Source organism: Gopherus evgoodei, chromosome 10, assembly GCF_007399415.2.
Source record: "Gopherus evgoodei ecotype Sinaloan lineage chromosome 10, rGopEvg1_v1.p, whole genome shotgun sequence".
Classification (NCBI taxonomy): domain Eukaryota; kingdom Metazoa; phylum Chordata; order Testudines; family Testudinidae; genus Gopherus; species Gopherus evgoodei.
In genome coordinates this window covers 39,301,452-39,324,324 of record NC_044331.1, presented here as the reverse complement: position 1 = coordinate 39,324,324, position 22,873 = coordinate 39,301,452, and the positions used below count along the sequence as shown (strand labels likewise).

The 22,873-nt window shown below is 46.8% G+C and overlaps 1 protein-coding gene across 1 annotated transcript; it reads right to left on the bottom strand.

Annotated features, from left to right (window-relative positions):
• Positions 1 to 20,539: 20,539 nt before the first annotated feature.
• On the bottom strand, positions 20,540 to 21,670 carry RPP25 (ribonuclease P and MRP subunit p25). The gene has a single exon (XM_030578500.1). It carries the CDS (start codon positions 21,302 to 21,304, stop codon positions 20,645 to 20,647), a length of 660 nt encoding a protein of 219 aa, XP_030434360.1. The 5' UTR covers positions 21,305 to 21,670; the 3' UTR covers positions 20,540 to 20,644.
• Between the last annotated feature and the right edge of the window lie 1,203 nt (positions 21,671 to 22,873).

Below are 22,873 nucleotides of genomic sequence, written 5' to 3'. Positions count from 1 at the left end.
GCTCATTAAGAATTGTAATCTTTCTTTATTTCTTTAAACATATATGGGGCTGACTCATTTACCTGTATGCCCCTTTACACCACTCTGGCAATGGAAAGTGGCCTTAGACAGGATATAAGTTATTATTAAGAACCAACACCCTCCTGCTCTGAAATTGCAGACCCCTTTCCTTTGAGCAAAAGGAGAATCTCCCATGAGTGTTAGCAACACAGGGTCTATGATACACAGTCAAGCAGTTTTGGTTTCCTCCAATAAAGGTCAGTGATGTGCATGCGCCTGCCGGTACTTTAAGTCCCATGACATTGCCAGAGTGGTATAAATGAGAATCAGAATTATGTGCCTAATGGTTAAGATTGGGGACTGAGAGTCAAGAACGACAGGGTTCTGTCCCCAGCTCTCCCACAGACTTGCGGTTCATCTTCAGTAAATCATATGACCTCGTTTTACAGATGGACAAATGGTTGCAGTTGCACAGAGAGGTTGATACCTACCCTCTGTCATTTTCAGTCTCTGCAAAGCACTAGTTTAGTGCTTGTGATTATGTCTCCCTCTAGTGGCTGAACCCAAAGACTCCACAACCTGCTACTTGCTTGCAAACCAGGGAACTTCTTTCGCAGAAGTGAGAGTAGCTTGTGCATTTATTGCAGAAGTTCCAGGATTCGATCCTCACCGGCAACTGTGTCTTTTCATGTAAGTAGCCACAATTTATTCCGCTTGCATGCATGGTGCTATGGAAGTGCCAAATATCACTAGTATCATTATTTTTGGATTTAATCTGCTGAACTTCAACAGGACTGGCTCAAGCAGGTGCTGATTTTTTGTCTGAACTGTTTGCCAAGAACTAACTGAAAATTGTTCTACTAGGAGCTCAAGAAGGACAAGCTGGTGGGATGATTTAGCAGCTCAGCTCATGCTGCTGCCTGTTGCAGAGCAGATAAAACTTCAGGACTCTTGCTCATGGAGTTAGAACTCTCACTATGGCAAGGTGTGAGTAGCAAGCATCTGCAAAGCAAGGGGCTTGGTGTAACAGAGGGGAATTAGAAAGTAACTACCCTAAAGTCAACGGAGTTTCAGCTGTGTGAAATTGGTGTGAGAGGAGAGTTAGGCCCCAAGTACCTCCTGCTAGCTGATCCATGGAATAGCACTGGTATCGTCCTTAGAAATGTTGCCCTCCAGGCTGGAGTGGGAGCCCAGAATCGGTGATGGCCGAAGAGATCACAATGAGGGGGTGAAGTGGTGGTGATGGTTCACTAGAATGGAACCAGGGGAGAGCCGCTTGAGCCTGCCGGAACCGGCTGGGAATACAGAGAGACATCTCCTTCCTATAGCTGAGCTACATACCATAACTGACAAAAGAACAACCCCAAATGCCTGTCTCCCAGGGACAGGTGGCACTGAGTGCTCTCCTACAAGGAACGCCAAGAGAGGAACTGATGAGGTTAGAATCCCTTTGCAGAGCTATGAGAATTTGGACCAAACTCAATGAGGAAGGAATAGAAATTTTACAATGTAGCCCTGGATGGGTGTTGCTGGGTTCAAGGTCCACTCTGTCTCCTGCAATGAATGCAGAGTGATATTGGTCAGAGGATCAAAGCCAAGTCACTTCTAATTTTATCATTGCTGCATAATATGCCACAGCCAAGATGCTACACAGTCAAAGGAAAGCAGGGGCAAAGCCTGGTTCGTGGGATTGGAGATGGACTGAAGAGCCTTTGAACTCTAGGTTACCCAACTCAGCATGGAAGTAACCAAAAATCTTTCCTAGCTAGCCACTGTCTATGTGAAAGGAGCTGGTGGTGTCACTTCTGTTCCTAATGGATGAGTGTCCATATAACAAAAGCCATTATCCCCATTGCAGAGTTCATGCACACATTAGCAGATGTAAGAACATCGGAACTACTATACTTGATCAGACCAATGGACCAGTTAATGCTGGATAATGCCAGATGCTTCAGACTCACTCACTCATGCCCATCACCCCAATCGGGGTATGGGCTGCCAACAACAGATCTCCAGAGTCCTCTATCCTGGGCCATTCATTCTAACTGGTTCCAGGTATAGCCCATTTTTTTGCTATCAGCCTGAAGGTCACGTTGCCAGGTGTTTCTTGGACGGCCTCTTTTCTGCTTGCCTTGGGGGTTCCACCGCAGTGCCTGTCTGGTGATGTTAGTTGGCTGCTTGCGTAGTGTATGTCCTATCCAACCCCACCTTCTCCTTCTGATTTCTTCCTCTGCTGGGAGTTGACAGGTCCTCTCCAAGAGGTGGATGTTACTGATGGTGTCTGGCCAGCGGATTTGGAGAATCCTTCTGAGGCAGCTATTTATGAAGGTCTGGATCTTCCTGATGGTTATTTTGGTTGTCCTCCAGATTTCAGCTCCATACAGTAGGACTGATTTCACATTGGAGTTGAACAGTCGAATTTTTATTGCCAAAGGCAGCTCTCTAGAGCTCCAGATGTTCTTGAGCTGTAAGAAGGCTGCTCGTGTCTTACCAGTCCTTACTTTGATGTCTGCGCCTGTGCCACCCTGCTGGTCGATGATACTACCTAGGTAGGTGAAGGACTGCACTTCTTCCAGGGGGCTTCCATTCAGTGTGACTGGGTCATTGCTAGTAGAGTTAATCCTAAGGATCTTGGTCTTGTCCTTGTGAATGTTGAAGCCAACCTGTGATGACGTGGCTGCCACTACGTTGATCTTCTCTTGCAGCTGCTGTTTACTGTGCGAAAGGAGTGCAAGGTCGTCATCAAGCTGGGTCCACAACGTCCGCTGGATTCCGTTCCTACGCTCGTAGGTGGATGTCTTCATAATCCAATCTATGACGAGAAGAAAGAGAAGTGGTAACAACAAGCATCCTTGCCTGACTCCAGTTTGCACCTGGAAGCTGTTAGTAAGCTGCCCTCCATGGATCACTCTACAGTTTATACCGTCATATGAGTTCTTGATCAGGTTGACCACCTTTGCTGGGATGCCGTAGTGCCGAAGGAGCTTCCAAAGGGTCTCTCGATCCACGCTATCGAACGCTTTCTCATAGTCAACAAAATTGATGTATAACGAGGAGTTCCACTCTATAGGCTGCTCGACTATGATGCGAAGCGTTGCTATCTGGTCCATGCATGATCTGTTCTGCCGGAAACCTGCCTGTTCATCTCGTAGCTGTGGATCGACAGCATCCTTCATTCTCTCTAAGAGGACTCAGTTGAAGATTTTCCCTGGCACCGACAGGAGTGTGATTCCTCTATAATTGGCACAGTTGCTAAGGTCTCCTTTCTTGGGGATTTTGATGAGATATCCCTCTTTCCAGTCTACCAGAATCACTTCTTCTTCCCATATCTTCTCAAAGAGGGGGTATAGCATTTCCACTGAAGCATCCAGGTCTGCTTTCAGGGCCTCTGCTGGGATGTCATCAGGTCCAGCCGCCTTCCTATTCTTCATCATGGTGATGGCTTTTCTGATCTCGTCTCTGGTTGGTTTATCGCAATTAATTGGGAGGTCCTTGTTAGCTGAGTTGATATCTGGTGGATTTGGTGGTGCTGGTCTGTTCAGGAGTTCCTCAAAGTGCTCCACCCATCTGTTCATCTGTTGTTCTATTCCTGTTACAGACTTTCCCTGCTTGTCTTTAACAGGACGTTCTGGCTTGCTGAACTTTCCAGACAGTCGTTTAGTAGTATCATACAGCTGTTTCATATTACCGCTGTATACTGCCTGCTCCGCTTCTGCTGCCAGTTCATCCACATACTCTCTCTTGTCCTTCCTGATATTCCTCTTCACTGCTCTGTGGGCTTCAGCATACTCTTTTTGAGCTTTGGCCTTTGCTGCTCTAGTCCTGCTGTTGTTGACTGCTGCCTTCTTCTTCTTTCTGTCTTCTATCTTGATCAAGGTCTCTGCTGTGATCCACTCTTTCTGCTGGTGTTTCTTAATTCCAAGCACTTCCTGGCATACTGACCTAAGTGTCTCTCTCACTTTCTGCCATCTGTTTAGTACACTGTCTTCCTCTTCCTCAGACCGATCCTGTAATACTGAAAACTTATTCTTCAGCCTCAGTCCAAAATCTTCCTTGACTTTATGGTCCTTCAGAAGGCTGACATTGTACTTCACTCTTCTGTCTGACGCGTCTATCCAGTTCTTTTTCAGCTTCAGCTTCAATCTGGCCACCACTAAGTGATGGTCGGACGCCGCGTCTGCTCCTCTTCTAACTCTAACGTCCTGCAAGGATCTTCTAAACTTCTTGCTAATGCAGACATGGTCGATCTGATTTTCTGTCGTGCCTGCTGGTGATACCCAGGTACTCTTGTGGATCCGCTTGTGAGGAAAGATGCTACCTCCTATGACCAGGTTGTTAAGTGCACACAAATCCACAAATCTCTCTCCATTCTCACTCATCTCTCCCAGAGTGTGGGTCCCCATGACTTGTTCGTATCCTGTGTTGTCAGGTCCAATTTTGGCATTAAAGTCTCCCATAAGGATGATGATGTTTTTGTCTGGGAGAATCTCTAATATTTTCTGGAATCTGTTGTAAAAATAATCTTTGTCCTCCTCTTCACTGTCATTAATTGGAGCATAGCACTGAACAACATTCATCTTAATCCTCTTCATTTTAGTTCTGAAGGATGCTGTGATGATCCTGGGACCATGTGCCTCCCAACCAATCAGTGCTCTCTGTGCCTGCTTGGACAACATGAGGCCTACTCCCTGTGTGCGGGGTGCGTCGCTCTCTTCATGTCCTGAATACAGCAACAGCTCTCCTGTCAACAGTCGTCTCTGCCCCACTTGCGTCCATCTTGTCTCACTAATGCCTAATAGGGTCAGGTTGTTGCTCCTCATCTCTGCTGCAACCTGCGCCGTCTTTCCTGACTCGTACATGGTCCTCACGTTCCATGTGCCTATGGTAATCCTCCTGGTTGCAAGAAGGGTAATCGGCTTAGTGGCTTCCTCACGGCTTTTACCACCCAGCGTCATGCATCTTCGAATTGAAGACCCTTCTTTTTCCAGGGTAAAAGTCTCTGTTGTCTCTATTGTTGGCGTTTCTGTAGCAGGTTGATTTTTTACAGGGTGGAGTTGCTAGCCCCACGCCCAACCCTCCTCTGTTATCCTGACTTGGGACAGGCAGATGGCCCCAAAGGACCTCTCTGGTGGAGTTTGGCAATTCCTCATTCAAAGTCAATAATTTTCATGGCCTGCTTTTTCACTCTTCCTTTTACAATACATGTATCAATGCTAACAATTATAAGCCTATATAATTTGTGTGTTGTTTTCTAAGAGGCTAATAGGAAGAATAAGAGTGTGCAGGGAGTGGGGGAAGTGGCATTTTCTTTGCCTAAGATTGTAATCAAGTTTTCAATTGATTGATTTTTGTGATCACATGGGGGTTGCAACCCACCAGTTGAGTTGTTCTAGAGAGTGATGTCCTCTGTTTAGCCACAGAACAGTTACACCATAGGCAGCAGCATCACAAGCTTCCTTATGCTGCCCCTTGCCAATGAGCCTCATGCCTGACCAGGAGGGACCACCTCTAGGAGCAAGAAGGCAGTTCAGGCAGTCATTTGCCTCTTAGCTGAGGCTGTCAACAAGGGGGTGGGGAGAGGAAGGGATGGGGCAGCACACCATTAGTGTGAACGGTGATCACTGGTTTGTGATGTGAACACACACACTGGGAACTGACCGAAGACACTAACTCATTTCACAGATGCTTCAGAGGAAGATGTAAATCCCTGCAGTACACATCACTATAAATCTCTATAATCGTTCCACCAAGGGGGCAATTGCTTCCCGAGCCCATCTGCTGATGCCCTGAAGCAGGAGGTTTAACTTTTGTCCCAGCTCATATAGCTATAGCTGCTGTTTGCTCTCAGCAGAGACTCTAAAGATTGAATAGGTTGTGCACACTGGTCTGAGCTCTCAGTCCCTTTGGCTGCTCCCTCCAGGTGAGGATGCACAGTGGGGAAGGTTGGCCTGCTACTGCGCCTTCTGTATCCAGCCTGTGCATTGAGGATTTCAGTCACCAGGACTGAAAATCCAGCATTTAAAGCCATTGATGTATAAAGAGACAGGAGAGCATCAATACAGCAACTGAAGTAATATTAGACTCTTATTCAAACTGCAAGCAAGGCAAAACCTTTTAAATGGAGGGGGGGCAGAGAGGGAGGGGGCGTGATTAACCACTGGAACAGACTGCCAAGGGGAATGGTGGGTTCTCCAGCTCCTCATGTCTCCAACCAGAGTGGATGCCTTGTTGGAAGATCTGCTTTAGCCAAACCCAAGTTCCTAGGCTCAGTACAGGAGTAGCTAGATGAAGTATAATGATCTGTGTTATACAGGAGGTCAGACTAGTTTGACCTAACGGTCCCTTCAGGCTTTAAACTCTGTAAAGCTATGAAACCATATGAGGGATTAATTCAACTCCCCTGCAAAGAATCATCTCCAGTCTTCATTATTGGCGGGATCCCCAACAAACTCATTACATCCATAGCTGCTTTTCAGTTGCAAAGCATTCTATCCCATCTAGGCTGGGCATGTTCATCCCTGTGTCCTCATCTATTTCCTCACCCCCCATCCTCTTCCTCCCCACAGCCTGGAATGTGACAAAAGGGCCAAGAGAAGAGCAAATAATAACAATCAGAAACTAATATTCAATTACACAGGTGTCAGATAAGTGAAATGAATCAATCTGTGCCACAGGCAGATAAGCAACTGCCTCTGGCCCTGAGAAGCAGCTGTCTGCTAAGAGATAAGGAGGTCATCCTAAAACAAAACAATTTTCTGCATCCTCCCTCTGGTACATCCCCTCATCTCCCTCGCTCCCTGTTTCTCTTCCTTTTCCTTCCACAGTCATTTCATCTCCTCCATTACAGCAGCTGAGATTCAAAGCGAGCCCTGCAGAACCAGAGTGAGACAAAGGGACAGCTGAAAAGAAAAGGTTTGCTTCCTTCTGTGCAACGTGACTGTTGCCTCTGTGTACCCCCTTCCAGATCTCTGACATCTTTTCCTAGCAGCAGCTGAGCTGCAGAACATAGCTGGACTGGAAGCCAGGGGGGGAGAGAGAGAGAGAGATAATGGAGAGATACAGAGACAGCGAGGCAGAGCTGAAGGGATTTCTCTCTTGCTGCAGGCTCAGGGCTTACAGAGACAGTTAATACATTTGGCTGCCTGCAGACACTGATAGGAAAAAGCCATTCAGGGCTGGCAGCAGAGGGGAGAGGATGGGAGTGAAAAGACTGAGAGCTTGCGGCATCTTTGACTCCCTTTTGTATTCAGCCCTTGTGAGCTGCCCTGTAATCCTGCAAGACAGAGATCGGTGGCTACTGTAACTGCAGCAAGCATGTGAGTGCTGATGGAGGAGTGAGCGGAGGTTCATCCCCCCAATCTCTGTACATCAGGCTGAAAAACAGCAACCGAGAGCTGTCTGAACAGCTAAGTCTCAGTCGTGGTCGACATCGCCTGTGCATCACAATGAGCCAGGGTGGAAAACAAACCCAATATCCACTGACGCCTCTGAGGGCCTCTCCTTGTTCTAATATGTTTGGCAGAGAGCGTGTGGCTGAATCCAAGAGCAGCAAATGCATTTTCTCTCCACCGTACCGTGCTCCTTCATCATCTACCCATCCATCACTGGTTATTAGGGCCGACCTGCAGTGTCAGATCCAATAGGCCCTGTTCCGGACGAGAGACCAATTGAAGGCTTATTTAAATATTTCCTGACAGCTGCCTTTTGGATGAGACCGCAAAGCCTAAGTTCTGCTCCTATGCAGCTCTGAGAGGGCACATATTGCAAGGGTAGGGCTCACCACCCCAGTGTCCTGGCCAAATTCCAGCTCAGTTCATTGCACTGTGCCAGTCTCACATTCCTCTTCTGGGTCAGCTGAATGCAGTGGCCAAGATTTCAGAAGTGGCTAGTGCTTTGGGGTACCTTGAGTTGTGGGACTTCCAACCAGAGATACTTTAAAGGAGCCTAGTTTCAGAAGGTGCTGAGCACTCACCCTCTGAATATCAGGCCCTTGTAAGGCGCCTCAAGCTGGGTCCTCCAATATTGAGGTACCCCTAGTCACCAAAGTCTTGTCCACTATTCTGAGAGCTGGTTTCAGTCAGTCTTGGGTCCTCAGAAAAGCTGTTAAATTGAGCCCCTACTGCTGCCACACCCAAGATTCAATGGATGACCTTCCCCACTTCACACACATCCCCATCATTGCTCCTTTGGCTTGCCAGCTAGGGGGAAATTCAGTGCCAGGTGGGGGACGGGAAGGCCAGTAGGGAATGTGTCCACAACTGGTGCAAGTAAGGGCAGCTAGGAGCACAGCAAATTGAGGCCTTCTGTCCAGACACCCCAGTTTCTCCAAGCAGAGCTCTTGGGCAACTTGTGTGCCACACCATGTGCCAGTTGGCCAAGAGCGCTGACTATTAAAACACTAGTATTTCAGCATGGTCTGTGTATGACTCAGGAGAACCTGTGCCCCACCACAGACTGCATGTGACTTGGGCAAGTTACTTAGTCCCAGAACCACAGAGCTATTGAGGCTCCAAACTTCCACTGATTCCTAAGTCTCTTAGGCCCAGATCCTCAAAGCTCCTCAACTTCCACTGATTTTGGGGTATGTAATGTAGTTGTAGTCAGTCCTTCTGATCTAAAGAAGCGCTCTGTGTGTCTCAGAAGCTTGTCTCTCTCACCAACAGAAGTTGGTCCAATAAAAGATATTACCTCCCCACCTTGCCCTCCGTTGGTTTCAATGACTAAATACCTTTGTGGATCTGTGCCTCAGTTCCAAAATGGGGAACAGTTGTTCCCTGCTTCTTAGGGGCATTGTGAGGATGAATACATTAAAGATTAGGAGGTGCTCAGATGTTAGGGTCATGGGGTCCCTAAAGTAGGATCAGGGCCCCTCTCTGTCATGGCAGGGAAGTGTCTCTGTGATCTGAGCTCCTGCTGTGGCTGTTGGTTTGACAGCTCTCTTTGCCTTCTTCCCTTCCTCTCCTAAGCTTTTGTGTAGTACTGCTGCAGCTGCCTCTCGTTATGTGTTGTTGCTGTGGTTCAGCTCCAGAGGTGCGTGCATCAGTTTGTTATGCTCTTTGGAATGCTGTGTAAGCGTAGGACCATGAGCAGAGGCTGACTGATTAGAGGATTGTTTACTGGGGACATGGAGCTGCTGCTCAAAGCCTGACCAGGTGGGGCATGACCAAAAGTCGTTACTATCTGATGACTTTTTGATGTGAAATGAGATTGATGGTCCCAGTTCAATTACTCATGGGCAGGTACACAGTGCTGGTCTCTCTAGTGAATGGGCTTGGGAGAATGAACTCCCTCTCCAGAGCAGAGTGGAAGTATCTGGGTGGGGCAGTATGGGGGAAGCTAGCACTCCAGGGATCCATGCTGTACCCCACTCTCTAGGGCTATTGATCCAGCATCGTTTGCCAGTACTAAATTGCCTTCAGACAGAAAAAAAAATAGTGATTCCTAAATTATTTGCATGGATTTACGACTTCATGCCTCTTTTAAAGGATCTACCCCACACAGTGGCATTGGGAACATGAACAGTAACGCTTGCTCGCCAGGGTTAGAACACATCAACAACTCTTCAGAGAACAGATCCCCGAGTCTTCACAAGAGAGCCTGATCTGAAAGGCCCAGGCTCAAAATCACAGCTAGTTCGTTTTAAGCTTTTTTTTCCTTTGAGATTGCATCAAGGTCCATGCATAGTTTTCTGTTGCCTTCAATGAAAGCAAAACCAGGCCCTTACTCCTCATGGATATCATAATCATTCTAGATGATTTTTCCATTTCCCTGGAGAGAATGCAGTGCTTGGATCTCTTTGAATTCTCTCACTGCCATCAGTTGGACAATTTCAAGACGTGCCAGCACTGGACATGGGTCAGCCTGGGATTCAAAAAGATTGGACATTTCATCTAGGGCACTGCTATCCCCTAGTGGCAAGCTGGAAAAGTGACGTCTCCTTGCTGCTTTAAACCAGGAAATGATATAGAGAGGGTGCAGACTGAATGGCTAAGAGTTATTTACCCCTTACACACAAACATTATATATATATATTCTGTCCCTCACGTGACTTCAGATGATCTTGGACATACAGGGAAGTCTGGATTATTGAAAAGAGAGGCAGATGGCTATGTAAAAAAGAATTTTTTAGTTTACCATCAGAGAGTCCCTGTAGCTTTTAGAATATGGAGTGGGTGGAGGCTGAATGCCTGGGTGGATATGATCTCCTCCTTGTCTGTTAGAACCTGGATGTTATACCATAAATCATTAGAATCAGATTTTCTCTAAGTCTACAAGAATTTCTCATACTTGACCTTGATGCACAGAGAACACTAGATAGGTAATTCTTATAGATAGAAATAAGGCCTAGCTTGACAAATTTAATTGGTGTTGTTTCTGCTTTGATCAGGGGGTTGAACTAGATGACCTCCTGAGGTCTCTTCCAACCCCCTAAACTTCTACGATTCTATGATAAAGAGAATTAACGATCTCTGTGCAGTCAGAGATGAGATGGAGAGTGGCTAAAATTTTATTAATTTGAGTTTACTAGGATAATGGGGAAAACTTGGAAAAGCATATAAGTGACTTGGGAGCCTAGAGCTCTTTGATTTTTTCAATGGTACATGGGCTCCTAAATCCCTAATGTGCATTTGAAATTTTGGCTCAATGACAATAATGTTATTTATCAAGCCTCCTGCCAAAGGGGTTGGCTGGTGTATATTAATTATTACTTTAATTTTTACTACAGTAGCACCCACAGGCTTGTCAGGGTTTCCTCCCCACTCTGAACTCTGGGGTACAGATGAGGGGACAAGCATGAAAGCCCCCCTAAGCTTATTTCTATCAGCTAAGGTTAAAACTTTCCCAAGGCACAAATCCCTTGTCCTTGGACGGTCTGCTGCCACCACCAAGTGATTTAACAAACATTCACAGAGGGCCACTTGGAGCCCTCTCTTACCCAAAAATATCCCCCCAAGCCCTTACAGCCCTTTCCTGGGAAGGCTTGAGAATAATATCCTAACCAAAGTGAGCACAGACCCCAAACCACTGGGTCTTTAGGATACTGAAAATCAATCAGATTATTAAAAATAGAATTTTATTGAAAGAAAAGATAAAATAATCACCTCTGTGAAATCAGGATGGAAGATAACCTTACAGGGTAACAAAAGATTAAAAAATACAGAGGATTTCCCCTCTAGGCAGAAACTTTAAAGTTACAAAAACAGGGAACAACCTCCCCCTTAGCACAGGGAAAATTCAAAAGCTAAACCAAAAGATAATCTCATGCATTTCTTTGCTATTACTTACTATTTCTGTAATATTTGATGCTTAGTTCAGATATGGCTTAGGGAGATGTATTTTCCCTGCCGTGGTTCCTCGCTGACCCAGAGAGAACCAAGGAACACAAAACAAAAACCTTCCCCCACAGATTTGAAAGTATCTTCTCCCCTTATTGGTCCTTTTGGTCAGGTGCCAGCTAGGTTATTTGAGCTTCTTAACCCTTTACAGGGTAAGGAGGGATTTTATGCTACCTTTAGCTGTATGTTTATGACAGGGCTCGAGATAATGATCCCATTGTGCTAGGTTCTGTACGGATGCATGAGAGTCAGTGACCCAAAGAGTTTATAATGTAATTAAATGCCCATTAAAATAGACTCTAACTATTGACTTTTGTTTTAATTGAATCTGGCCCTTAACAGACAAGACAATAAAGAGATTTTAAAATACAATTAAATACAGAGAACAAACAGAGATGCGACTGGCATAGGGCAAAAAGGGGAGGAGCCAAGTGTAGGCGACTATCCCTGTAGGGGGGGCATCAGATGGGGCTCAGAGGTGGTTTGCACACTGCCTTTCAGAGGCACATGCTCCTGAATAGCTCTGCAACTGGGTTTGATCAGGCAAGAACCCCTCAGAACCATCACTCTGAGAGTCTGAACTGAGTTTTGATTAGTGGGTGTCCCCACCCCCCAGCTACTCTAGTTTCTAGCTGGGTAGAGGCCACGTGAGAAAGCCTCTTCCCATGAGATCCCCAGGAAGGAGAGGTTTTGAGAGGCTTGGGCTGAACATTCAACCAGTTGAGCACATACCAAAGCACTGATCCTCATGAGCTACACCCAGCCTGAGAAATGCCGTGGCTTTGGCCCCTTTCCCCGCCTGGCCCTGACAGCTGATGTCCAAGCTGCCATTGCTTTCCCTATCCTGAGGGAGAGATTCGAGGTCCACCAATGAAATGTAAAGCAAAAGCTGCTGGAGCGGCAGTTCCAGCCGACAAGCTGAACAGGGAGGGAAAACGGGAGGCAGGCTGGCATCTGAGAAATTGCTTTTTTTAACTCTAAAGAGAAATTGGCCAAGCAGCACATGTGCCCTGAAGAGGTTTTGCTGCTTCAAGCTCATTTGCAGATGAAGGTTCCATTCTTTCAATCATCCATCTCCTGTTCCATACAAGTCATGGTTTCCCTGGAAGTTTTGGTTCTGCTGTGTACCACAAGCCCCTTCATTTCTCCTTTTCCAGTTGGCACCTTGGCTTTTTACTGTTAAAAACTGTAGGTTTTGAGCCCCTTCCCGGCCTCATTTCAGACTGGGGGGAGCAATTGGAAAAGTTGGGGCACTGTCGTATTTGCCTTACTGGGGAGCAAGAGCAGCCTGGAATTGAAACAGGAAGTTGATCCATTTCTGTATCGCTTGCACATCTCCCTCTGAGTGATTCTGCCATACCCAGAGAGGATTTGTGTCCTACTGAACACATACACCTACCTGCTCTGCACCATCTCTGACCCTGGACTGCCCAACAATGAATTGAGTCCTACTGCATCCTCTCTCTAACCTTGCCTGCCAAATAAATATTCATGCCCTATTGCACTTTGGCACCAGCCTGGCACTGCTGTACCTCAGTATTTCTGGCCTGAAGCCGCAGAGTTAGATTTCACCTGGGCGCTTGGCAGGATGTAAGAGCAGCTCGCAGGAGACATCTGAATTTGATACCATCTCCTTTGCTCTGAACCCTAGTGAAGAACGAGAGGCCGAGCAGCTCAGTAATACAGAACAAGTGACAGTTTGATTTGTTCTGATGTTAGTGAGAAGCTTCTTGGACTGCATAACAACATGTCCAGCAGCTCTCCAAACAGGCAGCATCTATACAAGCCTGGGCATTAGGAGCTCCTGAGTTCTAATCCTGCCTCTGTCACTAACTCAGTGTATAGCCTTGGCCACATCACTTAGTGCCTCAGTTTCCCATTTGTTAAATGGAATAATTATCTATATGTTTTACTGGTAGAGTCTGGATCCCCCTCAAAGTATAATGTGATTGGAACCCAGGCTTGGAAGAGGGAAGGATGGAAAGAGTTACATTGCTCTCTGATCACAATCTAATTTAAAGTTGCAGTAGCGCTATCTTCTTTAGAGTTAGCAAATGACCTATGAGGGAGGGAGGATCAGTGACTTGCCTGAAGTCACCCAGGAAATTTGTGGCTGAGTCAGGAACTGAACCATGTCTCCTGAGTCCAGGGCCTTAACCACAAGACTGTCCTGACTTATTCAGTGGGATGCTGAGATGGTATTTACCTCGCACTGATCAACACACTGAGGGCCAAATCCTCAGCTGATGTAAATCGGTGCTGCTCTGCTGAAGTCAGTGGAGCTATGCTGATTTACACCAGCTGAGGATCTGGTCCTAAAAGTTCCAAAAGAAAAAGCTGCCCCTGAACAGGTCTGAGCATATGTCCTGATGCCCCTGTGCTATGCAACTTGCGGAGAGGTGTCGCCTGTTAGGGATTATTCACATTCATTATTACCTGGCAGAGACAACAGTCAGGTACTGGAGCAGAGGGCGCCATGTGTTTGCTTAGAAATGCCCTAAGCTTTGGCTGCCTGCCCGTAAGAGATACCTCATGTTACACACAGCCGCCTTTTAAAAACATTAAGCAAACATAAAACACTCCACATACAAACCCCACATGACAAACTCACAAAACGAACACATAGACAGGAATGAAAAATCGTGAACCCCAAGCAAAGGAGAACTCTCAACAGTTAAAATACACAGACCAGATTTTCCCTTTACAATAAAAATGTGAGCAGGAGCAAAGCTAGAAAAGAAGAAATTGCATCCTGTTATCCCACTAAGAATTTCAAATAGGGCAAGGCAGATGTTTCATAGAAGGAAAAGGTGACATTTATTCAAATGCAGTAAAAGCAGCCTCACTGATGACTCCTGGAGACCCAGCATGCAGCTGTTTGCCTATAACATAGCAATCATCTCAAACGGGAGATCCCTCTTGCTAAGTCAAGGGAGAGGGCATGGGAGCCAGCAGGTATTTCAGCAGGAGCATTCACACAAGCAATATGAGAGTGGGACTGTGGTGCTGAATCCTGGCAGAGAGGATAATTTGTGAGAAAGATCAGTTTGAAGGGGTCAAGAAGAGCGAGCGCTGTACACTCCGTACAGTAAGGGCCTGATATTTGGATGTGCTGAGTAGCCACATCTCAAATTGAAGTCCCTGGGTGCTGAGGATATTTGTCCCCTCTGAAAATCAAGCCCTGCGTGTAGAGAGAGTGCTGCATTCTTTATCTAATAGCGCTTCCCATCTCAATCCGGCCATAATCACACACACCTATTAGCTCCAGAACTGCGGTCTCACAGATGCTGAAGTTGGAAAACAGTGGATTGTTTTGTACAATCAGTAACGTCTGCTGCAGAGTTAAGCTAACCAGGCTTATCTCCCTCACAAGCACCCAGCCGGTTCAAAGTCAATCAGCCGGAAACCCCTCCATTCAATAACGTTAAACTGAACACCAAAGAGCTTACAACCTAATGCAGAGGGGTTCAAGCAGGACCATATTGCAAACAGATTGTAAGCTTCATGGGACAGAGGTTGTTTCTTCCTATGTGTTGAACAATGTCTAGCACAACAGGGTCTTGATCCAGATTAGAAATAAGTCAATATATATTATCAATATGACATGGATATCACTAGAATGGACTATTTTCAATTTGGCATCAGCCTATTCAGCAAATACACTGTCCCCCAAAGAGCAATAACCTCCCATTAGCAGTTGTATTAGATACAAAGAGGGGCAAAAGGAGAAATTTATATCTGTTCTAGGCAAATACAGGGAACATGTCAAGTACGGGATGCAGCCTGGCCACACCTGTCATGAAAGCCACACACACTTTTCCATACCAAAAGTGAATTAGCCACTTGTAACTTTTGGTGTAACTTGCACCAATTGAATTCACAACACAGCCAGACAACACGTGGAAATGTGCCACACCACATACCCACCAGTGCATACAGAGCACAGCGCCAAGCAAGGCCAGGTCTACACTGGAATCTTTTGCAGGTATAATTGCATCAGTTAGGGGTGTTTTTTTTTTCTAATGACATTTCAATACTTGCAATAGCCCTAGTATAGATGCAGTTATACCAGCTAAAAAATGCTTTTGCTGCTATAGTTTATTTCACTTGCCAAACCAGGATAAGCTATGCTGGCAAAAGCATTTTTTGCCAGTATATGTTGCATCTACACTAGATGGTTCTGCAAAATAGCTATATGGGCAAATTGTCTCTAGTGCAGACTTGGACAGAGACATGTGGGAAGCACCGTGGACTGCCTGGTGCTGCTGGAGCAGAGACTGTGTGGTGTGACTGGTGGTGGCCATCTCACCCCATACCCCAGAGATAGCAGGACCAGTGAGGGGAGAGAAAGCTTAGGTATTGGGGACTATGCCTTTCAGGGATGAGCTTCCTAGACAGAAACACCTGAGGTCACTCTCCCTGCATGAAAAACCTCTTTCAACCCAAATTGAGAGATCAAGCACCCTCAACAGGAAAGACTCTCCTCTATTTACAAGCCTCCACATCCATACTTTAAGACTGTCACTAAAGATGACCAGAAAAAATATATTTTTTTAATTATTTCCTTTTTTTTCCACCTCAGAAATATCAGGAATGTCAAGCCCCCTCTTCCTTGGTTTTGTGGGAGGACTTCTTGGGAGATTCACATGTGCTTACAAGCACTCAGCAGCTTAGCTTAGTGCTTCTCAACCAGAGGTACATGTACCACTCGGGGTAAGCAGGGTCTTCCAGGGGGTACATCAGCTCATCTAGATATTTGCCTAGTTTTACAACAGACTACAGAAAAGAACTAGTTAAGTCAGTACCAGGGGCGGCTTCAGGCACCAGCACGCCAAGCGCATGCCTGGGGTGGCAAGCCACGGGGGGCGTTCAGCCGGTCCCTGTGAGGGCGGCAGGCAGGTTGCCTTCGGCGGCATGCCTGCGGAGGGTCCGCTGGTCCTGCGGTGGGTCCGCTGGTCCCATGGCTTTGGTGGACCTCCCGCAGGCAAGCCGCCGAAGGCAGCCTGCCTGCTATGCTTGGGGTGGCAAAATACCTAGAGCCGCCTCTGGTCAGTACAAACTAAAATTTCATGCAGACAATGACTTGTTTATACTGCTCTACATATTATACACTGAAATGCAAGTACATTTATATTCCAGTTGATTTATTTTATAATTATATGGTACAAATTAGAAAGTAAGCAATTTTTCAGTGATAATGTGCTATGATACTTTTGTAAAAGCAGCAAAGAATCCTGTGGCACCTTATAGACTAACAGACGTTTTGGAGCATGAGCTTTCGTGGGTGAATACCCACTTCCTCAGATGCATGTGGGTATTCACCCATGAAAGCTCATGCTCCAAAACGTCTGTTAGTCTATAAGGTGCCACAGGATTCTTTGCTGCTTTTACAGATCCAGACTAACACGGCTACCCTCTGATACTATGATACTTTTGTATTTCTATGTCTGATTTTGTAAGCAAGTAGTTTTTAAGTGAGGTGGAACTTGGGGGTATGCAAGACAAATCAGACTCCAGTAATCTGGAAAGGCTGAGAGCCACTGGTTTAGCTGAAGAGTGTTAACAAAGATGTACTTTCTCCCAAGTGTTCATTAGGCATTGAAATTAGATTAATAAAACAGAATAGTCTGACAAAAAATCCTTCCCCCTCCCAATTGCTCAGTCTCCTGTGATGTCATAGTTTCACTGATTCTTCAGAAACTTCCAAGGTAGATAAGACCTGATTTTCTAAAATAAAAAAAGATTTGATTTTTTTTTGGTGAAATCTTTCAGAACTTCTAATAAAAAAGACAGAAGTCCAATCTTTGTTTCTTTTACAGGTTAAATTTAAAATGTGAAAGGGACAGGACTGGATCACCCAGTGGACTTTACTAACTCTCTAACAAGCTCAGATATCACAGTGATGATCGTTGGACAGATAGATGAGTTAGATGTTCTCGCTCACCTATCTAAGACCGAACCAGAGAGCTCTCCTCAGTTTTCCAGGCTGTAGGATCATTTCTCCCCAGTTTGGAGGCTGAGCCATACTGCTGTCAGGAATTATTTGTGTTTATGTCAATGGGCCCAGTGCTGCTCTCATTTATAACAGCGTAAATCAGGAGTGAGCCCACAGCAGCCAACAGAATTACACAGGTGTAAAGTCAGTGTGAGAGTAGAATCAGCTCCAGGGTAGTTAGTATGAATAAGAACAAAGCGCAAAGTTCTCTGCTTGTATAAATGGGTAAAACTCCATTGAAGTCAAGAGAGCTGCAACCATTAACAACAGCAGAGAACTTGGACCAAGATTTTGATGAAAGACTATCACAGGCTCGATTCTCTTCTCACACTGGTGTAAATAGTTTCTCTGGATAAGTGTAAAAAACACTAAGAGCAGAATCAGACCCTTTATAATCATTAGTATTGCTGTATTCGAGGCCCAGACCAAGACTCCATTGCAGTAGGTGCCATACAAACACATAGCAAGAGACAGACAGAGGGTGGGAGGGGAAAATGAGGCAAAGACAGGGGAAGTGACTTGCCCAAGGTAACAGGCAGAGCCAGGAACAGCACCCAGGTCTCCAGAGCCTTAGCTTCGGGCCTCAGCCATTACGTCACACTGCTTGGCTCAACCACAATTCCATCACATACAACCATAGCATTCGCCCACATTGGATCAGTGGGAGGGTTTGAACCCTAGACCTTCAGATCAGCCATGTATTACCTTTCCTTCTTGCTCAAGGTGGAATCAGTACCTTTCTTGAACAGCTGAAAGATATTCACAACATAAAAATCATGATAATATGTAGCCCTTGTATAATAGCTATTGTGTGAGGTTCCCAAGAAAGGAATGCAAAGGATAGTCCGGCTTCAGCTACTTCAGAGCAGAGTCCAAAACCATAGAGCACAAAATAAAACAATTACTGAAAAATACACACTAGAGAGGAAAAAGACACAGTGGTTTCAGATGTATCAATGCCCTGTGGCTCACAGCTTATGGAAAATGGAGAGCTTGGTACTCAATAAATGGTGAGAGGAGAAAACAATCCATCTGCTTGTTTGTGTGTTTTATTCAAAATGAATCACAGAGCCATGAGTTGCTGAGCCCTCCATTAATAACCCTGACAGCTCCTCTCTGTCTGTAATTGAAGCAGCTCTGATAATGAAGGTGTTACTCCAACAAGCTTCAAGCAAACCATCTTTCCTGATGTCTCATAGTGATCTGACAACCCCCAGACACTGTGCATGGAGAGTCGTGACTAGCAACTTTTGCATTCCCTACAACACCCACTGCAGATGGTTTGATTCTTTCCTGTAGCGTTAGGTGCACAACCTCCATATAGTCCCACATACCCACTGACGCTAGACTCTGAAGAACATTCCCTCCCAGGGCACGAACTGTCTCCACATCCATATTTTCCTGTGCTTCCTCACACTGTTCCTCACCTTCCCCAGCTTGGGAGCCGTTTAGTCAATGTTAGGTGTCCACAATGCTCTACCAATGGACTCCACCCCGGCTATGGAAGGACCACATCTCCTGATGTTAGGGACCAATCGTGCAAGGTACCGAATGGCCTCGACTACTGTTCACTTCCCAGGGTCAGGGAAGACCTGGGTTACATGTTTATTCATTGCAGGTCTTTAGCCACAGTACTCCAGAAATGGACCCAAAGCTTATTATGGAGGAAATCCCCCTCAGCTCGAATGAGAGAAGAGTCTGGTCTTCATATTAAGTCCCCGCAATTTCAGTTTGGTGTCTGGGCCACTATCTGAGACTACCTGCACATCTCAGTTGTGAGCTTTGTCACCAATTAGTCAGAGCACTGAGATTCAAACAAGTCATTCCACTTGTGGTTAGAAACAGACCAGTTACACCGATTTCCTTTCCTGAGGGTTTTCTTTGTCCCACTGACAAGTGCAAGGGGTCTGTTAGACACACATTCTCAATCATCTGAGACACATGAGCTCCCCAGGTCTGGAGTTCCTGCCTATGGATTGAGACACACCCTGTAGCTAAAGAAGAAACTGCTGCATTCCACAGCAGCTGGACACTTATAGATATAAGCAATCACACTCAGAATCAACTAATGCTTCCCTACCTCCATCCTCTGTGCTCCCAACAGGAATATAAACATCCACTGAAGGAACAGAGTGGGCCTTGTGTTATGAACAGTGTCTGATAAACACCATCTCAGTGTCACGGAAAGAGAGAATTGCTCACTTTACACACACATGGGAGGAGAAAGAAGCAGAACACTTTAGCAGAGGAAGGAACTCTCAGGGCTGGGGAGATGGCAGCCTTTCAAGCAAGAGGGTACTATTTAGTGTGGAAGAGCTGGGTGGGGAGGGGGATGGGAAGAGGTTGAGGAACAGTTTAAAAAACCTCTCAAAATTCCTGCACACGCAAAAGCACAGGTGCAGCATCAGGAGATCTCAGCCTAGGTGAGGGAGAAAAACTTTTAGCACTGTGGATTTTCCTGGATCTTGAGTATTACATACCCAATTCGAATGAGCAGTTACTGAAATGGAGAAGCCTTTGAGGGAAATTGCACGCTGTGCTACTGACAGTCAGTTAGAGTCTCAGAGCTCCCCCAGATCAAATTGCACCTTTATGGCCTGTAGGGATATTAGATTAAAATTATTACGTCCATTTCTCTGGAGAGGGATCAGGAAATGGATGTATGGATGGATACACACACACAGCCTGAGGTCAGCAGCCCCAGCAGGACCCTTCTTTCACCTCAGCATCAGCTAATATGATCATTGGGCTTTAACCCTTTCCAGCCTCAGTGACCACACACTGCCACACCCTGGAGCATACTCTGTCAGACCCCTGCCCTCTCATGCCTTTCAGTTTGCAAGTTTCTCTGGGCAGGGAACCTATTCTTTACCTGGCACCCATGACCGTATGCAAAGCCTCATGCCCATCCAATTATGACACCTCCCCCCGCATTCTTCCACAGCAAATGAGCTGCTCCTGGTGCATTACTGCCCCCTCCACTGGATTGATCTCTCTCATCACGTTTTTTCTAATTAGCCAGCTCCCTGCAGCTTGAGAACAGAGCTGATCACTGCCCCCAGCCCTAAGAGCAGCAAAGGTTAAGGGGATGGGGAAGTGGAGGGGAGCAGCAGTGTCTATGAATCAGAGTCTTTGTGGGGAAAGCTACGCAACACGCGAGATCACCAGGACTCATGACCAAGCAAGGCACTGGCTTAATCATCCCTTTATTGATTACAAAGCGTCTAAAAATCTAGAGTGTCTTCAATATATAATCTCTTTTCTATGTACACTACATATGGCTTAAGTTATTTCTCTGGGGGGTGGGGGTGAGTCAGTGATGATAGTCCAGCATGTAGTCCATAGTCCCCAAGCCCTTTTGACTCTCTGGTACCTGTACCTGCATTTTCTTGTTAGCCAGCTCCCCGTGCGGAAGTGCCAAAGGTCTCTTCACCCCTTGCGGAAGTGAACTGAGTCTATTTTCCTCTGTTCCCCCATCTTCAGCCCACAGCCCATCCCTGGGCTCCGGAGGTTGGTAGCCCATCTCATTGGGGTCCAGGGGGTCCTTGGACAATAGGATACAGATGGAGGGCACATTCTTGTGGACGGTCAGTTTCTCCACTTGGCCATCAGGCTGAGGGTCCTTGTTCTCCCAGACCTCCAGCAGGGTCTTATAATGCACCTTGGTGACCTGGTGGAGGCCCCCCAGCTTCCTCTTCATGATCTCCACACAGGTGATGGTTTTGGTGACTGCCCGACCACAGCCACTGAAGACTATCTGCCGGGTGCCCTTCAGCTCCATCCTGGCCATGGCAAAGCCCATCAAATTCCTGATCTTGCTGCCCTCCTTCACTTTCATCTCCACCACACCAGGGGGCAAGTCTGGGAAGGGCAGTGGGCTATCCTGCTCTGACGTCTTGACCTTCCTGAAGTTCTCCATCCTGGACTGGGCTACGGGTGGCATGGGTGTGTATTCCACCCCTTTGGCAGCCATTGCTTGCCCTTCCTGGAGGCAAAATGAGTCAGATCAGATGTCTAAATGCCAGCATCCATCCCAGAGACTATCCTTGGCTCCAAACTCCTTTTGCTCCAGGTCAGCAGAAAAAGGGGGCAAATTTAGTGCTGCTCTTCCATCTGGCTACTCAGCGCTCTCCCTCCCCTGATGAAGGACTTTCTGTCAAGCCCAGATAGTTCCCTCCTGGCTGTGCCGGAGAATCAATCCCCAGAAGGAATGGAGCTGCAGAATTCTCCCCAGGGTGGGAATCCCTGCCGGTGCCTACTCTGCTCCCACTGCAGCACTCGCTTCTGCTGCTCTTTGCTTCATTCTGGACTTCAGCAGCCCCCAGAGCTGTTTTGTGTAATTAGCAGATCCTCCCCCTCCTCCTCCTTCTCCTCCCCCACGCTCTCCTCCTCCCTCTCCCCACACTCCCGATCAGCCTCCCAGCCCAGCCCGGAGCCCTCTGCTTCATCCCTCAGCTGCACTTCCCTCAGTCTCTGGCAAAAGGAGAGTCTGACTTTTCCCCAGTCCAGGAGCAGCTTGGGGAGGGAGAGGGAAAGCTACTCTTTCTCTTCATGATGCTTCCGGAGTCCTGCCCCCTTAAAGAGAAACTGGCCCCTTCTCATGGGTGATTTCTCCAGCTCAAGGACATTAACTGCTAACTGCAAATGTCAGCAAAGTGCAGGCAGCTGCTGCTGCTCGTGCCTCTCCCTACCTGGCTGGATCAGCTCCCACACCATGCATCCCCACAAGGGACACAGATCTCAGTGGCCCTTCTTTAAAATGTCTTGGTGACTGCATTTTCCATTGTCTTCTCAGATTCTCCATTGAAATGGGGTCACCCTCAGCCAGTCCTTTTTAATGACCCATCCTGACTCAGACAACCAGGTGGCGTTCATAACTATGCCTCTTACCGTGCCCTGAGAGCAAACAGTTCTTTTGCACCCACAGTGTAACAGTGCAGCATATGGGGAAACTGAGGTACAACCAGGATTCAAACAAATATTACAGGAAATTTCCAGTTTGTCACAGGGAGTCTCCTGTGAGGGGTGCAGGGAGCCCTGTCCCTCAATCCCTGACCTCAGGTCAATGGGGAATCTCTTGAGAGATGTTCAGGAAGCCCCATCTGTTCCTCAGACTCCGCTCACGGATCAGCATAGAACATTTCATCCCCATGTAGGTTATAAGGCTTTTAGCATGATTCAATCTCCCTCTTCAGCCGCCAGAGCAGAGTATTCAGGGATAACTCAGCTCAGACCTCCTAGTCTCATTTGTCCCTTTCCTAGGAACTTGGGGATGAACGCTAGGGCTGAGCTGGGCCCTGGCTGGAGCAACGTGGAGGGAAGATGAGCAAACATGGAAACAGTTCTTCTGCCATCGAGGGGAGTCTGAAAGGGGCTAGAGGGATGGGGTACCGAGGGTACAGAGTTAGAGCAGTGAGTGAATGCCCACAGTGCCCCAGAGTCCTGCTGAGGTTCAGTGCTGCAGTCAAATGAACTCTGGACTGACTGAACATGGAGTTCCAGCCATGCCCCTCTAGGAGGAGATAGACTCATAGACTCTAAG